Below are 24,505 nucleotides of genomic sequence, written 5' to 3'. Positions count from 1 at the left end.
AGAGCCCCACTCTAGGACTCATACCATGTCACTTGATCCCGCAGAATGCACATGCATGATTGCCATGTGGGATATGACAAAAAAGTCAAAAGTTAGCACAATTAGATTTGGTCAGCTGGAGGCATGGGCATATGCTCTCCAGAGCCATATGGATACAAAAAAGAGCATTTCCATCTTAATATAGTCTCAAATTTATCCCAGTGGATATCCGGATTACCAGATCTCGTCCAATAAATATTTGTCATAATCAAAGCCCCAAATTCTTGTAAGCTTCAGTAATCTTTTAAGCTGTGGTCTTGTTCCTGTAGTTCAGAAGCTCTCAGTGAGGACCCGGGTGACCTGATGTCCTTTTTAAATCCTGTGCAGAACAGGCCTCGCTGTGCAAAGGGAGCACATGGACACTGTATTTGGTGGATAAAAGCAGTGCCACCTTCTAAAGGGTATAAAAGGGGGTGCGGTGCCTACTCAACCATTGGTCACTTTGCTAAGATCTGATGCTGCCTTCTGTTTAACATACTAGTATCCTTCACACTAGTTCAGGAAATTAAAAGGGCAGACCAGATTCCAATCAATCAATCAATCAATCATTCAAATCATTTGTTAAGCGCACTACTCACCCGTGAGGGTCTCAAGGCGCTGGTGGTGGGGTAGGGGGGTTGCTACTGATCGAACAGCCAGGTCTTGAGTCTCCGGAAGGTAAGTAGGTCCTGTGTCTGACGTAGGTGGGTGGGAAGAGTGTTCCACGTCTTGGCGGCGAGGTGGGAGAACGATCTGCCACCGGCGGTCGTTCTGTGGATGCGTGGGACGGTGACGAGGGCAAGGTCAGCGGAGCGAAGCTGTCGGGCCGGGATGTGGGAGAGCCATCTGTTGAGGTATTCTGGTCCATACCTATTTAACCATCTGTTTCTTTGCTGATACTTAATGCTTAGTCTTGCATTATAGATCAGTAAAGAATCCCTACGCCTGGTACTGTGACTTTAATTACACCATCTCTACTGATCTGGCAGTGTCAGTTTCAAACCACAGGAGCTCTGCAGAGAAGTTCTGAGGAAATCCTAGGATGAGGATACTGTTCTTAATATCGGCATTGTACAATCTGGGGTAATTTCATGCTCGCATTCCCCGCCCCCCCCCCCCCCCCCCAGGCATGACAAAATATGCAAAGTGAAAAGAGACTAAAAAAAGGGAAAAGGCAGCTGTGCAGTAGATATCCCAATTTTACTCTCAGCTATGTTAGTGACCGCAGACATGTTGCGTCCATTTATGGCACACAAGAGAAACTCCTAAACCCTAACCATCGAGTACAGTATGCCTGGTATAAGATGTGCCCCTAAGTGGCTGGAATGATGTTGGTCATCTTAGCTGACAACCTTCCTTGCAACTTACCGGTAAATGGTGCATCAAACAAGTACAACATCCAGAACACCTGGTATACATCTATTCACTGTTGGAAACAGTGCTGAGAAGGAGGATGCCGAATGAAGGCACATACACCCCCTGAACCATACCTCTAATTACACTGAGCACAAGTAGCAAGCAAAGTGACCCTCCTTATGAGAGTTCCCTCTCCCTTTCACCCTCCTTCCATCCAGCTTTCTATTCATCCATCCCTTCACCCTAAACTATATTCATCCATTCATCTGCCCATTTCCATCTATTCATTCATCTGTCGATTTCCATCAATCCATCCTTCTTCTCATTTATCCATCCATCCTTGTACCCATCAATAAATCCATGTACCACTCCATACATCATTTCACTCATCTATCTTTTCGCATGTCCACATCTGTCTATTCTTCATCCTTCCATCCACTGAATCATTTACCTATTGATCCTTTCGCTCTTCCATACATCCTTTCACTCTTTCATCTAATTATCATTTCACTGCTCTGTCTTTTAATTCTTTTAACATTTTGATTCACCCTTCCTTTTCAACTTCTCTTCCTATTTCCTTTTAAGGATCCTTAAAAAAACTTTCTCATCCTGGTTTTTCTTTCCTCTTTCTATTGGTGCATCTTTTGTCTCTCATCCTTGCTTTTTTGTTCTTTTCTTTCTCTCTTGTGCTCACTTTTTTATTTACCCCACCACCAACTGTGCTTTCCCATGTTTCCCATGTTTTCCTGATTTATTTTTCTTTTCCCTTTGCTGTGCATGTCAGGCGACCCCCACACCTCCCAGTCATGGTATTCCTTAACACTATTATTTATGAACATTTTTTCTGCAGACAAAGTTTTAGCCAATTTGGCACAGAGGCAGTACCCTCTTAAGCTGTGTAAGTTGAGATCCTCTATAATCACTGTGTCCTTGTACTGCCTGCAAGTGTTTAGGTATCAGATACAGAGCATGTTTGGAAATACCTTCTGTTTTCAATAAACAAAGAGTGAGGTTTCCAATATACAGAGGGTGGGTTTTAGGTCAGCCCCCTAGTCGTGACTGGATGCAATCTATGAATGGACCTGCAATATTGTAATAAATATTGTAATAAATCCCATTCAAAGATGTCAGCTGTAGATGCACACACATCCACAAATGCCATCTTTGAATGGGATTTGTTAAAATATTACAAATGTGTTCAAAGATGGATGGTGTGGATGCACACTGTGGATGCACACATATCCATGGTAGCCTTCTTTAAAGAACATTTGTTAAAACATTTACAAATTATTTTAAAGACGACTGCCATGGATGCACACGCATCCATGGCAGCCATCTTTGAATGAATTTGTAATGATCCTACAAATAGTTCTAAACTAGTTGCCACAAATATATATGCATCTGTGGTGCTATGATTGCACTCCATGGGCATATCTTTTTTTATATGAATTTCCATATTAGGTCATGAAGTCCTGTTACCAGAATGTTAAAAAAGCAACTTATCGCAGAATTTGCCGGTGTGAACAGTCACTGTAAATATCATCTGTAGCCTTTTCAGGTAGCTGTAGATGAGCCTATGTACTTCCTAATGATGCAATAGAAAGAACGCTTGTCTGATGGACATTTGAAGTAAATGGTGGACGTTTCTTAGTGAGACATGTATGGAGGTCTTCATTGTTATAAAGATGCTCAATAAACAAAACTTCAACCTCAATTGGAAGCACTTACAAATATGAACATTGCGGGTTGTACTTTTCCAAAGCATGTGAAATTCTTGATTGAACTAAAGACATTGTGCTTACTTAATGGGTGTCAATCTGTGTTGACTTAAAGGGGCCCCAATCACTTTAGATTTAGCTGCCAATGAATAAATGTGCCTAAAACCTCAACTCTTCTCTTGCTCTGAGCCCAGAGCCCATACTTCCAGTTTTTAAAAATATTTTCAGAATAGCGAGTGATGCTAAATTACTGACCAATTCCACCCTATTTTTCTCACTACTTTCTGTGGCTGTAACTTGATGTAGAGGAATAGAAGGAAAATTGGATTTTATTTCATTTAATTAGGAGGAGGTACCCCTGCTTGGTGGAGATTCAACTCCGTCTCTAAAGGCATGTCTTCTTCTTTATGAGAAGCACAATACTAAGTAATAGTATAATAGAAATTGCAGACACAAATGATCACTGGAAGCGTCTCTCTGTAGTCTTTTACATAGCTGCAGTGGAGCCTATGCACTAGATATTCACTCAATGAGGTAACGGCCACTGATCAAGCACTAGAAATAACTCTTATTAGAGAAATATATATGTAGGTTTCCATTTTGTTAAAGATGTTCATTTCACAAAAAAACCTCAATGGGAAGCACTTACAAATATCAGCATAGTAGGTTCCCCTATCTGAACCGACACTTCTGAAAAATCTCAAATTATGTGACATCCCGGATTGGAGTATTGTGTTCGATTTAATCTAAATTTCTTTTCTTCTGCCATTCATGGCAAAGACAAGTGCATCCTCTATACTCTTCTCATGCTCAAAGTGCATAGCCTATGATTCCAACTTTTTACCAATTTAGAATTTGAAAGGTGCCCAATCATCTGCAAGTTCTACCCTCTTTTTCCTGCAATTTATCAAGAGAATTTGTCTGGCTGCTGCTGATATGTGGATTATTCTTGGAGAAATATACATTTTTTCCCATTGTGGCAGAGATTCAAATTTCACAGAAATTAAAGCTTAGTGGGAAGAACCTTCACATATGAGAAAAGAAGATTCCCCAGTCGGTGCTGTACATCTATTACTGCAGATATGATCTGAAACCCTTGATTGTAATATAATGCAAAGTGTTGATTTATGTTAACTCGACCACTTCTGTTCTGACTGCTAGATCAAAAATGAGCCTTTACTCCTGTTCTAAGTTCAGATCACATGGTTAGACATTTTAATCAGTTCGGAATATTCAAGAATGCCAAATTACCTACAGACTTCACCCTCTTTTTGCCACCATTTTTGTGACTGTCATTTGAAGTAGAATAGAAGGACAAATCCAGCAACGAAGCAGTTATTCTTCACTTAAAATCACCCCTGTTTGGGAGAAATGCTGATATTTGTCTGTGGGCACATCTCCTTCTTTAAATGAAACCTAATATGAAGTCATGAATTCGAGTTAACAAAAGTGTAAAAAAGCATTGACTAAACAACAGTGGAGACTATAGCCTTAGCCAAGGCTTGCCCTTTGTTGCTAAATTGACCTTTTTCATTCTGCTTTCTTTAGTGGCCAGTCTACAAGAAGGCACACATTTTGTAGGCATTGTTCACCAAAGCTGAATATGGCTCACACATGGTGGTTGAGGCCATACACAGGGCCTGATTCACAAGGGTAAACTTACACTTTTTTGTGAGTTTACAATTGTTTGCTATTCACAAAGGAGTTCACAAGTAGTATCTTTATGAATGCAAAGTCTTCACACTTAAAATAACTATCATCCATCCATTTTTTAATCCTTTGTGAATAGCAAACAGTTGTAAAGTTACACAAAAGTGTAAGCTTACCTTTGTGAATCAGGCCCGCAATGTGGAAGGTTTCACTTCCAACCATGATTAGGGATTTCATTAATAAACATCAGAGTGCTCGTCATGTTGGGATTAGCATCCTTTATTTGAAGCATATCTGATTCAATATAATTGCATAGAGTATTGTTGTTAAATGAAATGCATTGTTAAATGCTGCCTAGCCAGGTCTTTACCAATGTAATACCCTCTCAAATTCAACCACTTCAGAACTTTACCAATATCTTGAATTGCATGCCTAATCATGTCCTTCTCCGAGAATTTCCCCGACAAATGCACCCTAACTGGGTACTTAACAATGAAATGCTCCATCAGGTGCAAATATTTCCAGTCTCTTTCCTATGGATGCATGCCTGACCATGAACTTACTAATTTAGGGCCATATGTAGCAAAGGTTTTTACCCATTCTGTGTCTATGGGAAAAAGTGTTCGTACATATGGCCCTTAATGCCTAGCAGATTCATATTTGAGAAGGCTCTTCCCAGTGCACTGCCCACTAAATATGCCACATTACCAGACCCTTACCCATCCAATGCTTTTTGAATGCACACCTCTCCAGCTGTTGCTAATACAATTCCCTTAAAGTGCATCTCACACCAGGTCCTTACCAATGAAAAGTTCCTAAAATGCTTCATGGACCAGCCCTTCCGAATGTAATGCCCTTAGGAATTAAAGCCTTATCAGATCCTTACCAATTAAAAGTCACTACAATGTATCATGCTTCAGGACATAATCATGTAGTGCTAATAAAACGTAGTCCTCAACTCATGATTTCCTGTACAAATTCGCTATAATGCCTCATGCTCCAGGTCTTGCCAATTCAATGTTTTTAAAATGCATGCCTTAGCAGTGATCACCACTGAAAAGTCACTAAAATGCATAATTCACCATGCTCCAGACTTTGGTAATGCATTGCTCTTAAAATGCAGTGTTCAACATATCATTACCAATGCAATATCGCTAAAATGCATTATGCTCCAGGTCTTGCTAATGCAATGTCTTTAGCATTCAGGCATTAACAAGTCCTTACCACTGCAAAGCCACTAAAATGCATAATGCATCATGTTCCAGACCTTGGTAATGCAGTGCTCTTAAAATGCAGTTCTCACCAGATCCTTACAATGTAGTAGTTCTCAGATATCAATGTCTGTACAGGTCCTTGCCCGTGGAATGTCCCTCTTGCATGCACACTGATGCGATATTCATACTGATACATGTCTGACCTGGTTCTTACAAATGAAATACCCACTGAATTGTGCATTTGACTTGACCCCGAAAAAGGTAATGCCATGTACTATACTTTTATGACCAAAACCTTAAAATTACTATGGCATCAATACAACATGTCCGACCAGGGTCATACACCCCCTCAAGAGATATATGTCTGACCAGGCACTTAACAATGCAATACATTCAAAACCATGACCTGCCTCAAATGTTTCAAATGCTCTTCAGGTGCATGTCTGAACAAATGCTTAGCATCATAATGACCAATCAGATGCATGTCTGTAGAGGGCCTTAACAACTCCTTGCCCTCGCAGATGCATGTCTGTACAGGGCCTTAACTACACAATGCCCACTCAGATACACTTCTGTCGAGGGCCTTAACAACTTAGTGCCCACTCAGACGTGTGTCCATAGAAGACCCTAACAACACAATGGCTTTGCAGATGCATGTCTGCCCAGGGCTTTAGCAACTCAATGTCCTCATAGATGCATGTTTGTCTTGGGCCTTAATGACTCAATACCCTCATAGATGCATATATATCCAGGGCTTTAACGACTCAATGCCCTCAAAGGTGCATGTCTGTCCAGGTTCTTAACAATGCAATGTCCTCGCAGATGCATGTTTGTCTATTGCCTTAATGACTCAATGCCCTTGCAGATGCATGTCTGTCCAAGGCTTTAATGACTCAATGCCCTCAAAGATGCATGTCTGTCTAGGGTCTTAACAAGGCAATGCCCGTGCAGATGCATGTCTGTAAAGACCATAAATGATTCAGCATCCTCGCAGATGCAAGTCTGTAAAGGCCATTAACGACTCAATGCCCATTCAGATGCTTGTCAGTCCAGGCACTTAAGGACTCAGGGGCCTATTTATGAAAAAGACATGCAGTGCAGCACAGCTAGTCACCTTGCTTGCACCTTGTGACAAAGAAAGGGCAGGAATGTGCCATATTAAAGTCAATACAGTGCATTCCTGCCTTTGCCCTGTGCTGGTGCCCTTTTGCAGCCTAGCACCAATGCAGGCATCCTTGCACCATAGTGCAAGGACGCCTCCATTGTATGCAGGATTGTTTTTTGTGCAGGAAGGGACACCTTCTTGCACAAAAACAATTCTGAGAGGCATAGTCCTCTTTCTAAGCGTACTGCTGAATGCAGCACACAAGCAAAGTCGCAGTAACAAGGAGAAATAAGGATACTTCTTCTTGTTACACCACTTCTGGGAAGGCGTACCTTTTTGGCGCATTCCCAGGTTTACTAGTTGTGGTAAATCTGGGAATGTGTCAAAAATCATAGCAGTTGCATGGGAACACCACTCTGATGCCCATGGAATACATTCCCAGGGCAGAGTAAAGCAATGCAGTTATCTGGCTGCCAATTAGGGCCAGGCAAAGTGGGCTTGCGTGGCTTCATAAATCTAGCTTAAGAATTGCGTTGCTCTTGCACCACATTGCGTGGTGCAAGAGAGATGCATACCAGCTCACAGATAGGCCCCTCAGTGCCCTCGCAGATGCATGTCTTTCAGGCCCTTAATGACTCAATGCCCTTGCAGATGCATGTCTGTTAGTCCCTTACCGACTCAATGTTCTCGAATATGAATGTCTGTCTGGGTCCTTCTCAACACAATGACCTTTAGGTCCTTAACAACACAGTCCCATCACGGATGCATGTCTGATCAGACCCTTACAAACGCCATATGCTCTTAGATGCAAGTATTGTAAGGTTCTAGTTAGTGCATCACCACACAGATAAATGACTAATAAGTCAACTTTTTGCTGCCTGGAGTGTAATGGTTCTGCAGGTGCTGTGAACTCTCAGATTAGAACCATGATGCATGGTTCATTGGCTGGGACAACCTAAGGATTTTGGGGTTCCGGGGCCAAACATAGTTTGTGGGCCCCTGTTCGGAACAGCTTTAAATTCATGATCCAATTTTAGCCCTTTCATGCCTTTTTTGGCCAGGTCATTGACAGTGCACCGACACACTGGTGCAAATGTATTTAAATCTGATATTTGTGGATAGTGACATGTTTTAAGTATTTTAATACAACAGCAACTCACTAATATTACTACAAATCATCTTGGTGACATTTCTCCCAATTCTCAAATGTGAAGTCCAGTTTTGATCGAAAAGAAACCTTTTTTAATGGGTGTTAGATGGTGTTGAAAAAAAACATTTTTCTGCAAAATGGATGTTATCGACTCCCAAACATCACCCACATTAAAAATATATAATATTTAAAACTATCTTTTAAAAATGATTTAGGGTCATCAGTGCAAGAGACTATGCACAACAGAGCTGGATCTACTGGACCCCCCCCTGAAAGGCTGAGGCCCTGGGCCAGAGCCCACTTTGCCCATGCCTTAAAACATATTTATTCATTGGGTGCTTGCTCTGCCACCAGTCTCTATTTCTTGGATTTGGATACCATTTTGGTGTTTGTATTTGCCTACGTCTCACAATGCTCTAGCACAGTCAAAAGATCATGTAGGCACTATAAAAATAGTAAATTAGTGACTACTTTTATTTTCCAACCTTGCTATTTAGGCCCAGAGCGGTACCAGTGGATATTTACAGTGGGAATATTAACCTTTGGGCGCCTATAGTAACTGATGTTTTAATGTCTGTGTTACCAACTAAATACTCTACTAGACTACACTGCTTAATTTGAGCCAGTGGTTTTCGGTGCTCGGCACCAGCAATTCATTCTCAACTCTGGCACTAATGACAGTCCACCACATGGTGACGCTGTCTGTCTAGTTTTGAGATAAGCAAAACAACAGTGTTTAATAATTCAATAACATTAAAATGACAATTCAGACTATCCCACACCATTCTTATAGCTTTGGGCGGCCTGGAGAAGTCTGAATTGTCAAACTTCTAGGAGTGTGATGGTTAGCAGTTGTGTTGGCACTGTTATTGGCAGCGCTGGCAGGAACAAAGAGTGGTGCAGGCTGTAGTGGTCTCCCGAGAAAAGCCCTGGCACTTACATTTTTACAAATTAAGCACTGCTGGATTCTTCATTGAAAATAATTAGAAGAAGCCTTTTAAAGAAATTGGAAGCAAGAGCGGAGAAAAATGTAATCTTGTCTGACATCCAACATGGGTTTATGAAGTGACTGAGCACAGATTAGCAATGTTTAAATTTGGAAATACTTATTGGTAAGTACACCAGAGCCAAAACAGATTTTCTAAATTTGGGATTTATGGCCCTTAGCCGTGCATTCAAGTGTATCAATCATGCAAAGCACCGGCACATCATGAGATCTTTAGGGGAAGATGGCACAATTGTACATCTGAGCCAAGTATACCAGACTGCTACTTCTAGGGTCTGATATGGCCTAAATGGGAAGGGTATAAACCTTTCAGGGTCAAAACAGGTGTGAGGCAATTTGCAAGTGAGTGTAAGGTTGAGCGTAGGTGTCTCTATGGGTTGTAAAAGTGCATGCGGCTGCTGAGGTAAGCAGGTCCCATGTTGTGTAGGGCTTTGTAGGTGTGCATGAGGAGTTTGAATTGGTTGTGCTTGTGGATGGGAAGCCACTGGTGTGGATCCTCCATCTGTTCAGGTGGTTGTCTTGACCAATCACCAATGATTAGCTGGTTGGTGATGAGTTTGTTAGGATCTCTTTGGTGTGAGAAACTGCTGTAAATGTTCATGATTTTGCTGCGGAAAAATTTGGATAGAACATCATAAAGTTCTTGTGAGGGGGTGATGTTGTTGGTGAGAGTAGTGGGTGTGGTGAAATCTTTGATGATTGAGGAGATTTCTTTGCTGCTGTTGGAGCTCTCTTCCATGCATTTTACTAGTACTTTATTCTTGGTTTCTCTTAGCTGCTGGTGGTATCATCTGAGTGCAGTTTTCAGTGGTTCTATTGGGGTCTTTGCAGCTGATCTCCATTTCCTTTCTAGCTGTTTGCAGTGTCTTTCAGTGTCACTGAGGTCCATGTTGTACCAACTGGTTTGTTTGTTGGCTCTTCTTTGTTTGCCGAGTTTGATGGGTGCAAGAGAGTCTGTGAAGCCCTTGATCGAGTTGTTGAAGTTGGAGATGTCCACATTGACATTGTACATAGGATTGGTTGAGTTTGATTGGGTTCTCATAGGATTGTGCTGTGGCTAGGTGGACTGATGCTAGTGGGTGGGTAGTTCTGCATGTGCTGATCTGGAAGCGAATTAGGGAGTGGTTGGTACATGTAAGGGGTGAGGTTAAGTTAAATTTGACATCATCGAAGGTGGTGAAGATGGGGGCCAGTGTGTCTCTGGCAAGGTGCATGAGTTCTGTGACAATCTGGGCTAGTCCAATGTTGTTTAGGCTTTCTTGGAGTGCTGTGGAGCACGGATGGGTTGTGTCCTCTAGGTGGAAGTTGAGCCTCAAAGGAGTGCAAAGGACTTAAAGTTAATGTTGAGGGGGGCGATGTATTTTAGGATGAGGTAGGTGAAGGTGGCTCATAGTCCTATCTGTCGAAAGCAAAGGTTCTATAAAGAGTAAAGGCCTTGAAGACTTGGATCTTCACATGCAGATGTTCTATGAATAGAGTGGCGTTCTCTGTGAGCATTGAGCAGATGATGTTTTTGTAGATGATCGTGAGTCCCCCTTCTGGCTTCCAGTAGTGGTCTTATTGTGCAATCTTGTAGCCTGCTGGGATTACCATTGCAATGTCGCACACCAATGTTGGATTGTGCCAGGTTTCTGTGAGGAAGAGGAAGTCCGGTGCGTCGCTGTTCATCAGGTCCCAGATTCAGGTTGCATGTTTGCTGAGTGAGCTGATGTTGAGTAGCATGTATGTGATTGGTTTTTGAGGTGGGTTTTGAGCTGCTAGCTTGCTGTTACATGAGGTGTTATGTCGACAGATGTTGTGGAGGCTGATGTCTGTGTAGGGTGTGAGGGGAGGTTGCTACATGTGAAGCGGCAGTGGGTGCAAGAGAAAGTTCCTATAGTTGTTTGTGGCATGGGGCAGTAGCAGCCGGGGGAAAGGCATTCCAGGTCAAGCCAGCAGTGACGCAATGTATCAATGGGGACTGCTGGACCAGGGTTTGTTATACTGGGCATGGTCCAGGCACAGATGGGAGTGGCTGAACTTGCCTTTGGCATGCCTTTTGTGGTGCACAAGCCTGCTGCATATGTTGACATTATAGTCGACAAAACCTTTTAGATTTCTGTAAGTGTTTTATGGCATATGGAACCAGTAGACTTAACGATGAATCTAAGCAAATCTTTTGTAATGATCTGTGATAAATGAGTACCCATAAATCATCACCACTCAATACAAAGTGTTTACATCTCCAGAGTAAACCCCTTTTCATATGTGGGGATGCAATTTAGTCATTAGAGAAATTGTGTTCACCTAATTATGATTAATGGTCAACAATTGTATAAATTCGTGGAGGCTGTTTTTAGAGTTTCCCCTAAACTGGGATCAAGAGCTATTAAGGAGATGTATACAATTTTCAACTGAGGCTCTGGTTTATTGTGGTATATTGAATGTCAGCAACTACAAAACATGGAGACCTCATTTTTAAGGAGATTGCTCCCTTCTAAGTTATGTGTATTTGTGAAGTGCACAATCACCCACGAGGGTATCCTGGTGCCGAGCAGTTGTGTGTCTAGCCCGGCCTATGGCAGGTTGCTTAATTGAAAAGCCAGGTCTTCAGCTTCTTGGGGAATTCATGAAGAGAGGAACAGGCTCTGATGTGGAGTGGGAGGTCGTTCCACGCTTTAGGAGCGATGTAAGAGAATGTCCATCCTCCTGATCTGGTTCCGTGGTTAGAAGTGTGTGAGGAGGAGTTCTGTGGAATAGAGGTGTCTGAGTGCTTGCTGGAAGGAGATGCAACTGGTCAGGTTCATGTAGGTGGAGTCCGAGTTGTGTAGTGCCTTAAGCTTGTGTGGGCGGAATTTGAATTGAGTGCGTTTGTATATCAGGAGTCCATGGAGCTTCCTGATGTGTGGTGTGATGTGAGATCTGTTTGGGAGGTTGAGGATGAGTCTGGCTGCCAAGTCGTGGATGGTTTGTAGTCTTCCAGTGAGTTGTTCCCTGAAGTACTGCCTACTACATTTGTCACAAAGAAATAAGGATGGCTTATATTGAAGGTTTGATAAGACTGCGCCCTATGACATTGTGGCATGCTATCTGGTGAATGCACTCACCTGGGGTTGATTGTTAAGTGGTCATGGTTTTAAAATGCCCCGGCTGAATTGCAGAAACACTATCCATCATTTTCACAGCAAAGAACCAAATAACATAACTGTTATTTCGAAATTACAATTGAATTGACGATTAAAGTGCTCTTTTGGTGAAAATCTGGAATGTACAGAACTATGTAAAAAACAGTCAATGCCCATATTCTTGTCTCATCAGATAAAGGTAGTCAGCCATCTGTTGTGACGACAGTAAACCATCAGCAACTATTTATTTTAACAAGTTTCCACTTAAGTACCATCCATCATTTGGGGGCCTCCCCGAAAATGGGCCAATGATATAGAAATAGCATGCCCTGCCCTTGAGGTAGATGTTCAATACAAAACACAATGCACTTATGGTCTTTTGTGAGGTCCATAAAGTTCCCAGGTTACGTTTTTAAAAACCTTTCTTATGAACTTTTGCTCAGTGTAGTTCGAGACTCATTTTCCTTCAATCTTTGGATGCATTGTCATCATGAGCTTCAGTATTGAGTTTTCTAGTAATGTCTATCAGAATAAGAAGATCTATGTCATTTGTGGACAAATCTTAATTATTTTACATGAATTTAATTTTTAAATATATGTCTTTGGCATATTAATATTTTAATTTCATGTTTTTTCATTGCATTTTATTGTGTTTTTGTCTGGTGTAAATTGAAATGAAGAAAGATTGAAACATTGATTTGGTGGTGTTTGATGGTGTTGCAGCAGTGTAACCTAACTGCCCCCTCTCTTTTCAGTCCCCGCCAAAATTGTGAACATCTCATCTGACATCACAGTGAACGAGGGCAGCAACGTATACCTCCTGTGCCTGGCCATTGGGAAGCCTGAACCTACAGTTACCTGGAAACAGATGAGAGGTGAGGAGCTGCCGCCTTCATCACTTGAGATGTGGCTAGGAGGCAGTGAGACAATATGAACATTTCTCCATGACTTTGGGGGAAAATATAAGCAGCTTGTAGCATCCGATCTGGGACAATTACAGATCTGGAGTCTGATGTGGGTTTAAAAGACTTAGGGGCATATTTAAGAGCCCCTAGCGTCACCTTAGCGCCGCCATAGAGTAATTTTATTGAGGCTAAGGCAGCACTAAAGTGTCTTTTACTAGGCACTGTATTTACAAAGTGGCATCACTTTGTAACCCCTTGCACGACATTATGCCTGCAACAGGCATAATGTATGCAAGCGGGAGCGTTCCAGCGCTAGGAGGGCCGCAAAAATGTTGCAGTGAAATTTAACAGATTTCACTGCGCCATTCTGGCGTCATTTTTAACACCTGCTCAGAGCAGGCGTTAAAATGGCACTCCCATAGAATCCTACGGGCCTCTTTGCACTTTGCTACACTAGTGTCAACATTTTTGATGCTAGAGTAGTGAAGCCCCACAAAAGTATTAAAAATGTTGGCGCTATTGTGCTAACAATCACCATGGTGCACCATATTATAAATTTGGTGCAACCATGATGTCACTAGGTGCCAGTGGGGGAGGGGGGAGCGCAGAAAAAGTGGCGCACCAGCTCCGATGCACCACTTTTTCTTAAATATGGGCCCTATTGTGTAAGGGCTTTGCGTCAGTGTACATTGACTCTTTGATGGGAGTCATTGAACATCACAGGTTAGGCCTGAGATCTGTAAAAGCCATGGAAAATTCTTCAAGTCTTTCAAACAGCATTTTTTTACATGGGAAAATACTTTTTAAATTTGAGGAAACCTTTTCCCTACATCTCTCTCTCAATCTTTAGGGTGCAACTATTATTTTCCCACTATAGAAATACATTTAATCCTGCCCTTCTCAATAGTAAATATCCCAATATGTGTGGGGAATTTAGAAGGGAAGTGATTGCAGAGGAGTTGCTGAGTACCCTCAAACAGGTTTGTGGATGTGCACACGTTCATAGACTACTCAAAGCTCCTCAGAGTAGATTCACTCACATGAGAAGGTGTGTGTAAGTGCAAACTTAACTTTCCAGAATTACAAGTCATGTTGCTCTTGCGAGGCAAATTTACAAGTGGGCATAGCTTTGGTGATTGAACTCAAAAGGGGAGATTTACTAATTTAAAGTGTAACGCAATGCAGCATACAAAGCTTATGTTGCACTAGGAGAAAGCAGGACAATGCTATATCTACTAACATATATACAACATATACACATACTGCTCTCTTCTGTGCTGGCACAATGTGCACCACACATCCCTTAGCATCATAGTGCAAAGGTTTATGTGTGATGTTAGCATAGGTTTTTTAACTAGCAGAGTAAACTTCCAGTACAAACTACTATGCTTAGATATTCATTCATTCATACTTGAAAATGTTTCCTACATTATATGTGTGCTGTAGAGTGCAGCATATCTGCAAAGTGGGAAAAATTATGAAAACAATCTTCTTAGCACCTGCCCGCCGTGAGGCATTATTTGTTGGCACAAACCCTTGTCTACCATTGTTAATAAATAGGGCTTTGCATCAAAACCCATTGGTGGTAGTGTAGGGATGCGAATGTACCACCTGTGTGATGCCCCCTTGGTGCACAGGAACTCAAAGCAGCGAAAAATGCTCTTTTAGGGCTTGCCACACCTTTTTTGACTTTTCTTCTGGGGGGACCCCAAAGTGTGAGATGCCTTAGCAAAGCAAGACAGAGTGTTCACAATGCTTCAATTAGTTGTAAAAAGCCAGGGCAGGAAAAAGGGAGGATGAAGGCGAGAGATAGAGAGACCAGGGTAAAGGAGGCCACTAAGTCTCCCACTTGGTCTTCCAGGACAGTACCGAGTAGCGAGATGTTGCAAAGGCCCGCTGACAAGTTCTTTTATGATGTATGGGATCTATTTGTAACAGCAAGCAACCGTGATAATGCTTTGGATTTATCATTCCATGAATGAATCATAACACAGCACAGTCACATTGATCGATGGGAACGAGGTAGCCAAGGCATGGGCTGGGGCCACAAACTCCTCCTCTCTAGCTCTCTCTTCTCCACTGCTTTGGTGGACAACTTCTTGATATCGGAATCCCCATGCTTAAAGACTGGGTTATGGGTGGGACTGAAAGCATTCCATTAATAATTCCGGACAGCATGCTCTGGGCAGTGTTCCATTAATAGGCTTTGGTAGCATTCCATTCATGGGTCTTGACAACATTCCATTAATGGGTCTTGACAGCATTCCATTACGAGCCTTGATAGCATGGGTCTTGATAGTATTCTATTAATGTGTCTTGACGGTATTCCATTAATGAGCCTTGGCTCCATTCCATTAATAGGTATTGGCAGCATTCCATTAATTGGTCTTGACTGCATTCCATTGATGGATCGTGGCAGCATTCCATTAATGGGTCTTGGCAGTATTCCTTTAATTGGTCTTGACTGCATTCCATTGATGGATCGTGGCAGCATTCCATTAATGGGTCTTGGCAGTATTCCTTTAATTGGTCTTGGCAGCATTCCATTAATAGTTCTTGACAACAGTCCATTAACGGGTCTTGACAACATTCCATTAATGGGTCTTGACAGCATTAATGGGTCTTGACAACATTCCATTCATGGGTCCTGACATCATTCCATTCATGGATCTTGACAGCGTATTGGCACATGAACAATCCACACAGCAACCCAGTCCCTACCACAGACAGCTGCGATCCCTGGCTTGCCTTTTGCAACCCCTGACACCGCCCTTGTGCACCCTGGTCTCACTGCCCTTGTGACCCCTGGTCCCAGAGATCACAAAATCAGTGCAAGGGACTCCAGTTAAACTGTCTCTCATGAGCCTTGGTAATTTTCAGTAATACAGTGAGAAAAGAGAGACAGTTGTCAGCGTAAGCAGGGGAACACTCAGGGTATATTTATGAGACCTTGCATCATGCTTGCACCATGCAACGTGGTGCATGCCTGACGCAAACCTCTAAGACAGATTTGAAGCCACGCAAAGCCACTTTTTGTGGCTTTGAATGGCTTAAAGATCTGGAGTAATGCACCACAGTGCAAATTGCTGCATTGCATTACTCTTTGCTAGGGAGCGTTCCATGGGCGTTGCGTGCGTGTTTCCACCCAACTCCAATGGTTTTGACGCAGGTAAACCTGGGAATGAACCCAAAAGATACATATCCGCAGGAGAGGTGTAACAAGGAGAAATATCTTTATTTCTCCCCGTAACTTCCCATTTCTATGTGTGCTGCACTCTGCAGCACACATAAAAAGAAGAATGTGCCTCAAAGGAGGGTTTTTGTGCAGGATGGTGGCTCTTCCAGCACAAAAGCAATCCGCAGGAATGCACCCCTTTCTGCACAAAAACAATCCTGCATGCAACGCAGGCACCCTTGAGCCAACACAGGGGGAAAGGACAGGAATGCTCCCTATGCCTTAAATACATCACATTCCTGCCTTTTTCCAGTGACACAGTGCAGCACAGCAAGGTGACTTGCAGGACCGCACTGCTCCACTTTTCCATAAATGTGGTTGTAAATGTTGTGATCCAGCTGCACTGTGCTGTGTTCACTGGCTCCCCCTTTGCCCAGGCAGACCACAGAAATTAAAACTTGCAAAATAGCATACAGGGGATGCAAAGGCCCCTTCTGAGAGTGGCCATGGCTCGCTGGGAGCTTAAGGACATCATAATTGGAATTCATGAGCCGCAGAAAGAACTTAAGCTGACAATTACTCCACAGTGCTTAAAGGAGCATGTGTCCTCTTGTGGTGTCCTGCTCTCTTTTCTCTTTTGTTGTATATGCCAAAATAATGCTTTAAAGCTAAAGAAAGCTGGTCTGGCGAGGAGGATAATGTTGTCACACTGGCAAGAGGCAGATGTAAAGTGGTTTTGGTTAGGCTTTGTCTCTGTCCATCCACACAGGATAGGTACTGAACATAAGGCTGTTCTCCTTATTACTTCTTTTTAATTGTGTTTTATTTAGTTCCTCATGCCTCATTTCTGTTGAAATGTTGAAACTAAATGAGATTCATTTTGTGATATGATGATGATGCAAAAATGGGGCATGCCCAACCTTTGGCCAAGCAGGACGGGAACTGCAGTCTCTTTGGGCACTGCTTGAAGATGGCTGCTGGTTAATGAAGTTTATCATGGTTTCTAAGTGCAAATATCATAGTGAGTTCCTGGTCATGAGTGCTCAGGGAGGAGATGTAGTCTGGGGTTACATAATTGTTTACCATAGAATAAGAAGCATAAAGTTATCATGAGGATTGCACCCTCAACACAATTGTGTGATCTTTGGCAAACTACATTACCTTTTGACCTGTGCCTCACTTATCCGGAAAAAACAGTGAAAATAAAAAAAAAAGGCTGAGCACTACAGGTAATTCAGTTTGTATTTTGGTTTGATACTGGAGTCGGCCGAAACTGGCTCACGGTCTTTCCAAGATTAGCAGTCATTGTGGCTACTGGTGTCCTCTGGGCACGGTAGATACCAGGCTACCTGCCTTTAATGGTTGTTTTGTGATGTGACGTAGAAAAGGACTGTTTACTGTTGCTCTCTCTGGTGAGTCTGTACGCTGTGCTATTACCAGCTTTTGAGCTATTACCAGCTTTTGAGATTTATTTCATCACTTTTTTTGTATTCCTTAATTCGATGCCCTAAATGCGGCGGGTATGCCCAGGCATGGGTCCTGTTCTCACTCAGTCACTGGAGCCAGGCTCCTTGGCCCAAATAAGCCGAATCTGATCTGGGGTTGCTTGTGTCCTGGTTCAGAGGGGACCTGTCTTGCGAGTTCGGGTTCGACTATTCCTGATGGAGCAGGACCAAGGATGATTTGCAGTTGGCTGGGTCCTGTCTGAGTGACATGATGGGCAAACAAATGATGGTCTGTGATGGGGCCCCAAGTATTTACCAGTGGCTGAGATTGATGCAAGCATTCAAACCATCACTTTCTTTGTATTCATAGAGGCTTGAGGATGAGCCTTGGTAAAGACATACTGTACTCCTGTGCAGTACCTAGTGTGCAGTACCAACAAGTCTGTACAACAGTACATCCTTTCTGTGCTGCTGTTACTATTGCTGCACAGTGATTTTTCCTAATTCAGGCTTACATTTTCAGATAAGGCCCAGTTATATGGGGATGTAGAAGCAGCATGCCATCGAGAGTCCGGCTAACTCCTCTTATCCGTTGGCATAGAACTGCCAGAGGGAGAAACACACATGAAATGTAAACAATGCCTAAACTTCTAGCAGTAACTGAATGTTTTTCATGATGCCCATTCACTGCTTGTTTTCCTTTGCAAAGGTCTTAAGAGTGTGTTTCGCAGTTTGCTGATTGGTGGAATGGGCTTGGGTTTGTTTGAGTTAATGTGAGGGATTAATGAAGGAAGTTAATTGGTTCCCCAACTTACGGTTTCTGTATGTTGATATTTCATGAAAAACATATCAATGATGAACAAATGCTGTATGACTTTAAAAAGGGTATTGTTGACAGTACACCTTCTGATTAAATACTTTAAATTGTAACATTAATACTTAAAGATTTGTAACACAAGTGTACACTAGAATACATACTTCAAGTGCTTCTAATGGAAGCTAGGGTCCAGATATACTAACCAATTTTGGCAATCAACAACTCTGCGATTCTCAAAATCACAGGGTCTACAAATATGAAATGACTTTGTGGTAGGTATTAAACCCAATTTCAGGTCGATCATAAGCATTCGACCTCGTGTATACTTTTAGTATATTTCTTATGACTTAAAGCAATTAAATTTGTTGGATGCAGTGTCCTTTAAAAATTCTTGCTCGCTAGTGGTCAGTTCTGCCTTTTTCTCCCTCCTTTTTCTGTTTCTGTGACCAGCTACTGTATTATTCCACTTTGGTTTGTTGCTGTGACGGACTACTTTTGTCATTGCTTTGTTGCTGACTTTTCACTGTGGGTGTTTTAGGCTGGTAGCTGCCTGCGTTTTATTGCAGCATTCTGTTCCTCCCACCTCCTCCCATGTCGCTGACATTTGTTTTGGCTTTATTTCAGTGCTATCCTCATTTACCTCTGACTCCTAAAATAAGCTTATTTTACAAAAGGAACACCCGGTGCCTAGATATTTAGTTCACTGCTCATGAAAGCCACAATATGCCCTTTCTGGTAGAATGTAACTAAACCTATAAGCAATGATGTGAAACTTGCAGAGCCTCGCATTTGGAGTCTCTCTCTACAGGTCCCTCCCTGCCAGCCCTGATGACATCATCCACACAGAGGGCGTTGCTTATCTCCTTTATTGGGGACATAAATCTTCTCAGGCTGCTATAGTTAACTTCACTAAATCTTTGTTGCAATGCGAGGCAAAAATGCTTGCAATATTTTTCATTCTGTTAGCATAAAAAGAAAAATACTTTTCTAGCCTTATTTTCCAATTTGCGTTCATATGTTTACACAACTCAAGGTAGTGCAGTCGTTTTCTTATCTCTCCTCAAGGACTTGTGATTTCTGATGTTAGCAGTCGCCAGTGACCACCAAAACATGGCTGGAAAAGATGAAATTATGGGGCAGGGTTGACCAATTTATCTGGCAAGAAAAGTCCAGTTCTGAATTGACAATGCCAATAGCTCTAACTCAAGAAAATGCAAGACTTATTGCATTGAAAATGCTTGTTTGAAGGGCTACCAAATTGCAAAACAGGTTTAGAAATGGATATTGAATCACAATTTGGAAGGAACCTTTTTTAGGGTATCCCTTGTAAATTGTGTGCAATGTATTTGCAATTACAATTACAGTCGCAAACTATTCAAAAAGTTACAGACTCCACAAGGGAGGTGGTAATCCATGACCAAGGGGAAGATGTCCCATTGAGACCCCTTACCTTTGTGAATGTTGAAAAAAGTTCCTGGGGAGAAGTACTAGACACTGGGAAGTCGAATATGGAACTCACACTGGCCATTGGAGCCTGGGGATACACTTGGGGATGCCATGACAGGATAGTGGATTGTGGGTGTGCTCATTCCAAGGTTCTGTTGTATGCACCATTAGCTTTCTTAATTCCATAGGACCTGAAATAGCATTTTTAGAATATTTAAGTAATTAGTTCCATGTACTGCATGACAATAATGGTATGTGCAGAAAGCAACACTGATGAATGCACACGCATATAATAGACGTTACCAGGAAACAATTGCATATAATAGTATTACTTTGGTAGGCATGGTTTGACTGCTGGCTTATCTTGGTGGCACTGTAGTTAAAATATAGACAGTGACTAAATTTGACATTTATCTGCTTCCATAACTGCTGTCTTTTTATTGCTATTGTACTTACTGTTCAGTTAGTAACATCAGGGATGTCACTTCCTTGATTTCCTAGTCATGTGAAATCAGTTTCTGTTACACCATCGGGTCAGGGGTAATATGATGTCACTTCCTGTGTTGTCACTGGAGGAGGTGAAAGGACATGTGATGTTGCTTCACTATCCCTGGAATTTTCGTTAGTCATAAGTGATCGCTACTCTGGAGCTAGCCTGTCTACCTTAGGGTACAAATAAGCATTTGCCAAGGGGCTAAACAGTATGTTTTATGATTTGATGGTGGGCTGCATTGATTGTAGAAAGGAACATGATCAATTACCTAGGGTAAACAACATATAAAGTAAACTAATTTAAAAAAAACTATGGAATTCAAAATAGAGTTTGAATTAAATTTTCTCCCATGAAATATTTAAGATGTTCAACCCTCAGATGATACATTATGTAAGCAGCAACGATTCTACACTGTGTTTCTAGCTTGATGTTCTTCAAAGGCAATTTTAAAGGCATTTGCAGGGGCCCTCAGAGAAAAGGGAATTTTAATAATTAAGTAGAAAATTGTGTATTTGTAAAATAGATGCCACCTACCACTCAGCCTTCAAAGACACATACTACTGAGAGTGCAACCTCTCTGAACAAACATTGAACATTTTAAACACCGTGGAATTGTCCAATCACGTTGCCTGGTGTGATAGATTTCAATCACTACTTGAAATGTTGGTTTGGGGTTCACCATGGCTGCTCTCTATGCTCTACATGTTCTGTGTGCGGGATGTTTGAGCACTGAGGGTGATCATTGTGGTCCAGCCCACACGATGCCAGACTACAAACTGTTATCAAACACTCTCCACAGCAGCATGCTGCGACTCTGCCTCAGACCTTTTTTGCTGCACCGACAGCCAGTTGGACATTTCTACAGAAAGGAGCCACACAAGGACCAGAGGAGTGATAGAATGAGCTCCCCAATCACACACTATTCATCCTGCACACAATGTGCATTCACGCATAGTGATCCAGCCCTGCCAAGTTTCCTAGGTCCAAGCATGATGTACTGCTCCATTCCAGTCTTTTTCTTTAAATTCTGGGACTTGTAGTCTTGTTTATTATGAAACAGGACTACAAGACCCAGAATGCAGAAGAAAAGACCTTGACTGGAGCAGCACATCACACAGGGACCTGGGAAACTTGGCAGCTATGGTGATCTTCACAGGGGTGTTTGGACAAAATATTGGCTAAAAATATTGAGTCACAGAAATATTGAGTTTTAATATTGTGATACAGATATATTGTGATACCGAAATATTGATTTGTGGGTAAGTAATATTGTTTACAATAATATCTGTGTCCTTAATATCGTTTTCAATAATATAGTTGTGAATAATATTGTTTTTTAATTATCTTTATGTGTTTAGTTATATTTTAATTGTATATGTTTTATATTGTTTGTATAATTGTTGCTAATAATTTTTAAATGTAATTGTTAATAGTACTTTATAGTGTTGTAGCAGGCTGTGAGGTTTGCAGGGGTACAGGATGGGAGGTTAATTAAGTATAATTATTTAAAAAATAAATTTTAATTAATATTAATTATTCATGTGATAATTTCTAAATTGTTTAATAATTATATTTTTTATGTTATATATTAATTGTGGGTTGTTGGTTCTGTAGGAGTACAGGGTGGAAAGTTAATTAAGTATTAATTCATTAATAATAATTATTTGTTATTATTTTGTATTAACATATTTAATTGAATTACAATTATGAAAATTGTTTAATAATTTTTTTTAATGTTATATATTAGTTGCGGGTTGTTGGGTTTGTAGGGGTAGAAAGTGTGGGAAGTTAATTAAGGATTCATTATTTATTAATTGATTATTAATTGGTATTAAAATATTTAATTGAATTGTAATTATGAAAATTGTTTTATAATTATATTTTTAAGTTAAATATTAGTTGCAATTTGTTGGGTTTGTAGGGTGATAGGGTCGGAAGTTAATTACATTTTTATCCATTATCAATTAATTATTAGTGTTTTTCTGAAAATATTTAATTGAATTATAATTTTGTATTTGTTTAATAATTATATGTTTTATGTTATATATTAGTTGTGGGTTGTTGGGCTGTAGGGGCATGGGGCAGAAAGTTAATCACATAATCATTGATTATTAATTAATGTATTATTAATTATTTAATTGATTATTAAATATATTAATTGTGTAATTATTATACTTTTAAATTTGTATTTAGGTGTGGGTTGTGGTTGTTAAATTTTACCCCTCCTGAGCCAACACTTTGTTCACATGAGACAACAATAAACAAACCTAAGGAAATGGGAGATTTACAGGTGAAACCTCTCTCTCCCTGCAGACCATGAAAGATCTATTGGGGAGAACCATAGGCAGCCACATGCATGTCTGTGGCTACCATCTGACTCTCCCTCTCTGAGCCTCATTTGCTCCACAGAATCATTAAAGTTTTCAGCTGCTCTTACTCTGCTCTAAGACCCCAAGAAATTGGAACTGTAGGACTTCATAGCATCTTCCCTGCTGGCATCTCCAAAACAGATAGATGCATAAACAACGTATGAGGCTAAGCTGCCCTGTCACAATGTGTCACTTCTCAGAAAGTAGACCCTTGTTCCACTCTTTGTGCATAGAGCAATCTTTCAGGTAATCCACTGCTTCAGGGGAAACAACATTATTCATAGTTGGTGTTCCGTATAGATAGTTTGCTACATTCCCAGCAGAGTGAGTAGAGAGGACCTTAGATCATAGAAACACTTCATTGGTCTTTGCTAGTTTTAGAAAGAGAAGGCTTCAATACAGACAGGTGCTGTGGGACAAAGTATCTGTACATGACATGGCTGCAGCACATCTATTGCAACAAACAACATGTGAAAGTCAGTTTTGGTCTTGCGCTGATAGGAGCAGTCCAGCCCGAACATCGAGGTCAAGTCTCCTCCATACAGGAACACAAACAACCCCAGACCAGGTTGGACCTACTTAGGTATCATCAGTGAGGTACAGCTTGAGCCCTCTGGAACAGTAAGCATGGGACCTTTGTGTAGGTACACCTGTCACTTAGGGCATCCACAGCAACAAGCAAGGTGATGGAAGGAATGCTGGGATTAATTTCAGATATTGGTGATCACTTAACGCCATATTCCAGACTATGGGGGTCATTCTGACCCCGGCGGGCGGCGGTTGCTGCCCGCCTGGAGGGAACCGCAATTTGGCCGCCCCGCGGTCAAAAGACCGCTGGGGCCATTCCAACTTTCCCGCTGGGCCGGCTGGCGCTACCTAAGGTAGCGCCAGCCGGCCCAGCGGGAAAGGGGCCTGCAACACTGAAGCCAGCTCCGAATGGAGCCGGCGGTGTTGCAGGTTTGCGACGGGTGCAGTAGCACCCGTCGCGCTTTTCACTGTCTGCTAGGCAGACAGGGAAAAGCAGGCTGGGGCCCCAGGACACCCGTTCCCGCCATCCTGTTCCTGGCGGTAAAAACCGCCAGAAACAGGGTGGCGGGAAGGGGGTCAGAATCCCGCAGCGCCGTCATGGCGGATTTGGGCAACCGGGGGAAATCCGGCGGGAAACCGCCGGACCCAGTGTTCTGACCGCGGCTTTACCGCCGCGGTCAGAATGGCCCAGGAAGCACTGCCAGCCTGTTGGCAGTGCTTCCGTCACCCGCGGCCCTGGCGGTCTATGACCACCAGGGTGGGAATGAGGGCCTATCTTTCTTCGCCCACTATACCACTATAGACAATGTCCCGCCATATGAAAATCAGTTTTGATTCTGCTCCAAAAGGAAGAGTCCAGCCTAAACTACGAAACCAGGTCCTCTCCAGGTGGGAACCCAAGGAATTCTAGACCATTTTCGAACTAATTAGGGCAGTCAGATTGAGTCCTGTGGCCCACTGAGCATGTGATCCACATCTAGGCATGTAGGATGTGGCAGGGTGCTAT

The 24,505-nt window shown here is 42.0% G+C and overlaps 1 protein-coding gene across 2 annotated transcripts in view; it reads left to right on the top strand.

The window, feature by feature from the left end:
* Positions 1–24,505, top strand: part of IGLON5 (IgLON family member 5) — an 862,707-nt gene that overhangs the window by 752,989 nt on the left and 85,213 nt on the right. For both annotated transcript variants that reach the window (XM_069201214.1, XM_069201213.1), the window contains exon 4: positions 13,077–13,196. In XM_069201214.1, coding sequence (XP_069057315.1) covers positions 13,077–13,196 — 120 coding nt within the window. The remainder of the gene's footprint in view (positions 1–13,076; positions 13,197–24,505) is intronic.

The sequence above is a fragment of the Pleurodeles waltl genome, chromosome 7, assembly GCF_031143425.1.
Source record: "Pleurodeles waltl isolate 20211129_DDA chromosome 7, aPleWal1.hap1.20221129, whole genome shotgun sequence".
NCBI lineage: Eukaryota > Metazoa > Chordata > Amphibia > Caudata > Salamandridae > Pleurodeles > Pleurodeles waltl.
This window is presented reverse-complemented; position numbering and strand designations above follow the sequence as displayed.